This window comes from Capsicum annuum, chromosome 9 (genome assembly GCF_002878395.1).
Source record: "Capsicum annuum cultivar UCD-10X-F1 chromosome 9, UCD10Xv1.1, whole genome shotgun sequence".
Taxonomy (NCBI): domain Eukaryota; kingdom Viridiplantae; phylum Streptophyta; class Magnoliopsida; order Solanales; family Solanaceae; genus Capsicum; species Capsicum annuum.
In genome coordinates, this window is record NC_061119.1 from 74,601,405 (window position 1) to 74,609,580 (window position 8,176).

An 8,176-nucleotide genomic window follows, 5' to 3' on the forward strand; every position below is an offset into this window, starting at 1 on the left:
AGGAGCTAACTTTAGGGGCGAAATTGAAGATTATAGGATAGACAATAAGACAAAGGAGAGAACGTAGAGGTCGTTTAGTTGAGAACAAGTTACATCAGAATTAATTATCCTAAAATTAGTTATCTCGGGAGATAAGTGATCTCACTATGTATATGGGATGACTTATTCCATAACTATAAGATAAATGGTAGGATAAATAATGTTGGGACTAACCAATATCTCCAATCAAGTATAGAATAAAATAATCATGCATTTTATTTTGAAATTATTATACTTATACATCAAACCAAACACTCCTTAGAGTACAAATTTACTAATTATAATCCTGAGTACCAACTCAAGAATACTATATGTTGACAACATTTAGAGTAAATCCACAACCTCGAGTTCCACCTAAAGAAGCAAGGGTCGTTGTAGTTGCTAAATATTCTACTAATACATAAAAAATTGTATGGACCAATGGACTTACCAGTATTTATAGTTACAAAGGTGATGCTATTGCATCAAGAACGTTATTGAAGAAAAAGATCAATGTATTATTCATGAAGATTATCCATTAAACCTTTTTAAAGAAGGTACTTTTACCAACATGTTTACTTCCATTGTATGTAGTGTATATTGGGTTCAAAGTCTCTGATGTCGCCCAAAAATACACCTCAACTAGAAGTATAATGCGGTCGAATGCAAATATAGTAACCCAACAAGGTTGGGGTCGATCCCAGAGGTAAAACATGAATAATTACTTGCCTTGATGTAATCCACGAGCAGTACGAGAAAGTAAATGGAGGGATTTTGTTATCAATTGCAAATTGTAACCAATTTTTTATGTGCTTTTAAGTTGAAATCAATATGAGACGAACGCTAGGTCTGTGTTCCTCCTAGATTCTCAACTGTGTAAATTTCTCATGATCAACCCAAATGTTATGTTGTTCTGCATGTAAAGACTAGAAGATAGGTATTATCTACTGCTTAGAATATAAATTTCACCCTTTAACTTGGTTATTGTCTCGGGGTGTCTCCTTGTTGCCTTTGTTACGACGTCACGTATACTTGGTTATCGTATCACTTTCTTAATCTTGTTTTCCCAATCGCAAGCTTCTTGGTTATCAAATGGACGCGAATACAGGCAATCTTAAGATACTGCAGCTACTTGAGGCTAATTATTATGAAGAAGAATTAAGATACATGCAGAAACCCAATAACTATTGAGTCTCACACTTCATCTACATAGCTAATCCACCAGGGTTCTCACAATCCTAGCTAAGGATATTGGATGCTCGTGTTCATGCAAGAAACCATGATTATAAATGAAGAACATATAAAATCAATTGCACAAGAATAAGATGAATAAACTCCAAAGTCTTTAATTGAATAGAACCCTAAAAATCTCAAGAACAATTGTAAAAGTATGTAATAATGTGTAATAACATGTAAATAATGTCACAACACGAAACATAATAAAAGATAAACCCTCGGGTATCCTGCATGTCGGGGTACCCTCATCTTTCAACGATGGGCACTAGAGCAGTGGTCAACATGAGTGGGGGGTCCTGTCAGTCAATAGGGGTCACATTTACCCTGGACCCTAAGCATCACCTGCACTCTCCTCAACTGAACTAGACTCAACCTCATCATAATCATTATCAATTAGCACTGGTGTGTGTGGAGTAGAGACAGTTGCATTCTTTTTTCTCGGTCCCCTTGGTGGTGGTGATTCAGATTCATGTGGCACTGCTTTCTTTCCCTTTGCCTTAGTAGGTGCCTTTTCTTTGTTTGCAACTTTCTTGGATGTAGTTCCATCATACTCTTCTTCGCTGATTTCAGATGTGGAATCAAACCCCAAAATACTGGTTTCCTCACACTCGACTGGTGCTTGTTTGTTCCCATTTTTAGCAAATGTTTTGGAAGGCGAAGCATTTTGTGGAGGTATTTTCCTGTAAGTAAACTAATATTAATAACTAAGAAAAGAAAACTAAAGAAAAATTTAAAATTAAAATTTCAATATGCTTGGTTTCAGTTGGGTACGAGTGGTAGGTACAGGTCGTACCCACTAGGGATGACTCATATGCCCAAGTCATATCCAAGATAGTGTATAGCCTTTGTTAACTGGCCAACTTATGACTCATCCTTACCAGTCGTACCGATTGGGAACAACTCATGACCAACAGTCATAAGCAGGTCAGAAACTTTTATGCTATTATTATTCGTTCCAGGTGGGAACGATAAGTATGTATGACTCGTATGGTCTGGATACGACTCGTATGGTTGACTTATATCTATTTCAGAACCTTTAATTTGCTAGATTTCTATGTTGTAAGTGGGTATAAGTCCTATTATGACTCCTATACCGGTGGGTACGAGTCGTAAGGAGTCTTGTATCCACAGCAACATAGAATTCCAACTTCAAAGTTTAACTTTGATGAAATTACCAAAGTACCCACTACTATATTCAACTATTTTCGGCAATTTTAACACAAAGACATATGCACAAACTATTTCCAAACTCCAGTTCTACCCCCATTCTCTATTTTTAACTCAAATAGCATAAATAATGTATCAACAATCCATGAAATGAAGAAATTTCAATTAAACCAAGTTGAAAATATCACATAATACTTATTTCAACTTACAATATAGCAAAAATAAATTGGGAAACTTACTTGGTAAGTGTACAGTAGCTTATTTCCATGTTGGGATCTTAGAGGCCTTGAATTCGAGTTAAAATTGCAAAAATTGACCGATTTGAGGTTGTTGGTAAGTTTATCGAGCTGAAAATAATTTGATTTTTAGGATTGAATTTCAAAATTAGGGATAAACTTATGCGGGTATGAGTTAGAATGTTGGGTGCTCTGTCAGGTCTCAATTTCCTCTTTTATTTAATTATTGGGCAGGTTCTACTTGAGAACTGACCTTGTAAGTCGGGGTACGAGCTGTCTATATGACTTGTACCCAGACTTATGGGTCATTTATTTGACTCGTATGGTGTTGCGATCTTACCTGGTTTCTTTAAAGGGAACGATTCTTGGTCATAAATCGTACCCCAAAGGTTACGACTCGTACTGGGAGACGTATTCATTTAAGAAACTACTGTCTGATACTGATTGTTCTCTCAGGCCAACATGACTCCTACTCATGAGTTGTACCGTATAGCTACGACTCGTAAAGAGTTCGTATGTTACATTTTCAAATTCTCTTTATTTCGTTTGCATCCTTTAGCTTTGAACATTGAACAAACATATTACCCTATAATTACAATAAGTACAAAACATGAGTGGCCTCCCACGTAACACTTGACTTAATGTCGCGACACGACGTGGCTAAGTTATATACTCATATTTCACTAACAAGCCTCATGGGTTGCCTCTCACGTAACACTTAATTTAATATCGCAGGATAATGTAATTGCCTAGATTACTCAGACTTTATTAAGGTCAATGTTAGGTAATTCTTTTGCCTCTTCTGTATTTCCTATATAGTGTTTTACTCTGTGCCCGTTTACCTTGAACGGGTGTGCACTATCCTTCTTTAGTTCTAAAGAACCATAGGGGTAAGCTTTTATCACAGTGAAAGGACTATGCCATCTTAACTTTAGCTTACCTGGAAACAAATAAATCCTGGAATTATACAGTAGCACTTGGTCACATTTTTCAAAAACCCTTTTCTCAATCTTCCGATCATGATACAACTTCATCTTTTCATTGTTGAGTGCTAAACTTTCATATGCCTGAAGCCGAAATTCATCCAACTCATTGATGTTATTCAACCTCGACTTGAATGTATTCTTTCACTTCAAATTTATCTTCTTCAATACCCATAGTGCCTTATGCTCAAGCTCAATAGGTTGACAAGCCTTGCCATACACCAACGGATAGGATGAAGCACCTATGGGGGTTTTGTATGCTGTACGGTAGGCCTATAATGTGTTATCTAACTTTCTCGCCCAATCACTTCTATTGGCATTCATAGTCTTTGCCAATATGGACTTGACTTCTCTATTAGATACTTTAACTTCTCCACTAGTATGCGGATGATAAGATTTTGCCACCTTGTGATTCACACCATATTTTTCAAGCAGACTCTTGAAAGGATGATTGTAAAAATGTGACCCTCCGTCACTAATAATAGCACGTGTCATACCAAATTGAGAAAAGATTTTCCTTCTCACAAATGCAGTAACACTCCTTGCTTCATTGTTAGGAAGCACAATTGCTTCCACCCACTATGACACATAGTCAACAACCATAAGTATGTACTTCATTCCACATGAACTAACAAAAGGTCCCATGAAATCTATACCTCATACTTCAAACACTTCCAATTCTAAGTTAGGGGTCATAGGTAATTCATGTCTTCAGGAAATAGTACCTTGTCGTTGGCATTGTAGGCATGAGCATCTTTGTATATAGTCAGCCAATAATAACCACATTGTAGGATCTTATGTACTGTACGAGCCCCTTCATGATGTCCCCCAACGGGCGATGAATGACACGCTTCATGTATGCTCATCATCTGCGTTTCAGGTATGCACTTACAAATGATTCCATCTGCATAAACTTTTAAAAAATAAGGTTCATTCTAGAAAAATTTTCTTACCTCGTGCATGTACTTCTTCCTTTGCTGAAATGAAAGATCTTCTGGGACAAGATCACTTGCTAAGTAATTTACAAAATCTACAAACCATGGAATTAGATCTTGGGAAACTGCCAATATCTGTTCATCTAGGAAAATGTCATCAATCTCCAATCCCTTAGCAACCTTCTGCATAGCTTCCTCATCTAGTCTAGACAAGTGATCCGCAATTTGATTTTCTGTGCCTTTTCTGTCTTTCACCTCAAAATCAAATTCTTGCAACAGAAACATCCAACGGATAAGCCTTGGCTTTGCATCTTTCTTATCCATTAAGTACCGCAATGCTGTATGGTCTGATTGAACAATCACCTTTGTCCCAATCAAGTAAGATCTAAACTTTTTAAAGGCAAAAACCACAGCCAATAACTCTTTCTCCATCACGGTATAGTTCTTTTATGATGGATTAAGTGCCTTACTAGCATAGTAGATGGGATAAAGGATCTTTTCTTTTCTTTGGCCTAGTAAATCCCCTAAGGATAATCCGCTAGCATCACACATAACTTTGAATAGTAAAGACCAATCAGGAGACATAATGACTGGGGAAGACACAACTTTCTCTTTTAGTGTTTCAAAAGCCTTCTTACATGCATCATCAAAATTAAATTATACCTTCTTCTCAAGAAGCATGCAAAGTGGACTAGCAATCTTTGAGAAGTCCTTGATAAATCGCCTATAAAACCCCGCATACCCTAGAAAACTCCAAATTCCCTTTACAGAAATTGGATAAGGTAATTTTAAATCACCTCAATCTTCGCTCGATCAACCTCCATGCCTCTCTTCAAAATTTTATGCCCAAGCATAATTTCTTCATTGACCATGAAAGGACACTTCTCCTAATTAAATACGAAGTTGTATTCTTCGCACCTTTGTAGAGCTTTTTACAAATGATTAAGACAATCATTAAAAGAATCACCAATTATAGAAAAGTCATCCATAAAAACTTCTGTGGTATCTTCCACCATATCAGAAAAATGGATATATACATCTCTGAAATGTGACTACAGCGTTGCATAGCCCAAATGGCATACATTTGAACACAAAGGTCCCATAAGGACATGTAAAGGTAGTTTTCTCTTGGTCTTTCAATGCGATAGTGATCTGATTGTAACTGGAGTACCTATCAAGAAAACAATACCATCCTCCACCTGCTAACTTGTCCAGCATTTGATCCATGCACGACATTGGAAAATGGTCCTTCTGAGTCCAAGCATTCATCTTTCTATAATCCATGCACACTCTCCATCTAGTGACTGCCCTTATTGGCACTAGCTCATTCTTCTTATTAGGCACAATAGTTATTCCACCCTTCTTTAGAATGCATTGAACTAGACTAACCCATTTGCTATCTGTAATGGGAAATACTGCACCAGCATCCAACCACTTGATGATCTTCTTCTTAACTACCTCCTACATAGAAAGATTAAGTCAACATTGGTGTTCAATAGATGGAACACACTAAATTTTATGTTTACACAACAATACTTCTACCTATGATTGGCTCAGATCAGCTGTAATAATAACTGACAAAGTGTTGTTGTCCTTCAAAAATACATATTACAAGTGAGATGGGAGGGCCTTCAATTCTATCGGTGGTTCCTCAATGGATGGATGATCTGGTGGAGTAGTTCTATTCTTTAAATCTAGATCAAGTTATTTTGTGCATAATTATAACCATCACCACACAATGCACCCACTAACTCCTCATACTCCTCAATGCCTTTAGATTGGAAATTCATAATCACAGTCGCAAGAGCTTTGACACTTAGTCTCTCTTCCATAGGAACAATCGTATCAAAACTATCATCCCACAGAGTAAATGCATTAACAACATAGAATAAATCTGTCTTCTCATTGTCTACATCAATCACAAATACCACTCTCAATTTATCAGGCTACGTCATAGATTTGCATACGTTGAATGTCACCTGTTCATCATTGAGTCATAATATTAGATGTCCTTTCTCCAGATCAATCAGTGTCCTACCTGTAGCTAAAAATGGTCTTCCCAAGATAATCAGGACTTAAAATTCCACTTCATAATCTAATATAACAAAATTATCAGGAAATATGAAAGAAGACACTTTTACCAATAAATCATAAAGGATCCCAACACGCTTGTTCACTGTCCTATCTGCTATTACTAGTCTCATGGTAGTTGGTTTGGGAGCTCCTAACCCAAATTATTTGAATACAGAAAAAGTCATGAGGTTGATGCTAGCCCCCAAATCACATAATGCTTGAGTGAAGTTAAAGGACCCAATAGGGCAAGGTATTGTGAATACGCCAGGGTCCTTTTTCTTATCTACCAAATATCTAGTGACTACAACACTGTATTGAAGAATATTGTCAACAAATTCATAACTGACTGAACTTTTCAGGGTGATCAAATCCTTCATGAATTTTTCATATCCTGGTATCTGCTCCAATGTCTCTACAAGCCATATTTGACAGTTAACTCTTTTGACATAGACAAAATTTTTTGATATATACATTCTTCTTGTTTCTTACTCAATCTTTACAGATAAGGAGGAAATGGTATTGGAATAGGCTTTAGAACATGATTTGTAGCCTTTTCTTCTCCTTCATTCTGCTTGCTGCTGCTCCTAACATCAATTGGCTCATACTTACTCTTCTGCTCATCAGCTGTGGGCACAGGTGGATCTGTAGTAAACTTACCATTACGAGTGGTAATGGCATGGCATTGATGGCATGGCATTGACTATCATTTCTGGTATTTACCATTGTATTACTTGAAAGAGTGCCAGGTTATCTCTGATTTATTATGGCTGACATCTGACCAAAATATTGCTCCAACTGCTTGATTGCTATCGCATGTGACTCAACTTTCTGATTCAACCCTAACAATTTAGCTTTTATATCCTTCAAGCAATTTTCTTGACTCTCTTTCCCTTTGACCAGCTTAGCCAAAAATGTGACAACAATGGACTCTGTATCTCGACTACCTGGTGGAATATACTTGTCACTCTTCTCGTTGTAGTCATTCTTACATTACTAATCACCATCTCTATCTCTACTTCTGTCTTTGTATCCATCCTTATAATAGTTATGACCTTGATTCCTTTACCCCTGGGATAAAAAATCTGCCAATCTACAATTAAGATACTTTGCCTCTTCTTCAGATTCGATCTTGAATGGTTCGATGCAGACCTCTGTGCCACTAATGCATTCACCTTCTCAGCACTCATTAATGCAAATTATTTCATAAGAAACCCAATATTTATACGAAGCTGTGTAACCTCTTATGCTACCATATTAGTCGCTACTCTATACGTATTTATTACTCTAATAGCATATGCACCACTACCATATTTTGAATCTCCAGTACGCCATTCTTTGTTGGTAACTGCAATATTATCTAGAATTTCCTGTGTAGCTTCCCAGCAAAGACAAAAAAATACTCCTTCTAAAATGGTAACTATAATAGCTCTTAACCTATTATTTAATGATCGATAAAAGATCTTAGACAAGTTAGATCCTATAATTCTGTGATTTGGTACCATGCTCAACTTCTTCTTGAATAAAAAGT

General features: G+C 36.6%; 1 protein-coding gene across 1 annotated transcript; it reads right to left on the reverse strand.

Annotated features, from left to right (window-relative positions):
• Window positions 1-1,585: 1,585 nt before the first annotated feature.
• On the reverse strand, window positions 1,586-5,007 carry LOC124887087. Its single transcript, XM_047396266.1, has 4 exons — window positions 4,594-5,007; window positions 4,366-4,509; window positions 3,933-4,219; window positions 1,586-1,934 (listed from the first exon to the last, which is right to left on the reverse strand). The coding sequence occupies exons 1-4, from the start codon at window positions 5,005-5,007 to the stop codon at window positions 1,586-1,588; spliced, it is 1,194 nt and encodes a 397-aa protein (XP_047252222.1).
• Window positions 5,008-8,176: the final 3,169 nt, after the last annotated feature.

Coding starts and splice junctions, on each gene's coding strand:
- LOC124887087 (XM_047396266.1), bottom strand. CDS start 5,007: ATGGAGAAAGAGTTATTGGCTGTGGTTTTTGCCTTTAAAAAGTTTAGA. Junction 4,220..4,365: donor CCTACAATGCCAACGACAAG/GTACTATTTCCT, acceptor TATGTGTCATAG/TGGGTGGAAGCAATTGTGCT. Junction 1,935..3,932: donor AGAAGTGATTGGGCGAGAAA/GTTAGATAACAC, acceptor GTTTACTTACAG/GAAAATACCTCCACAAAATG.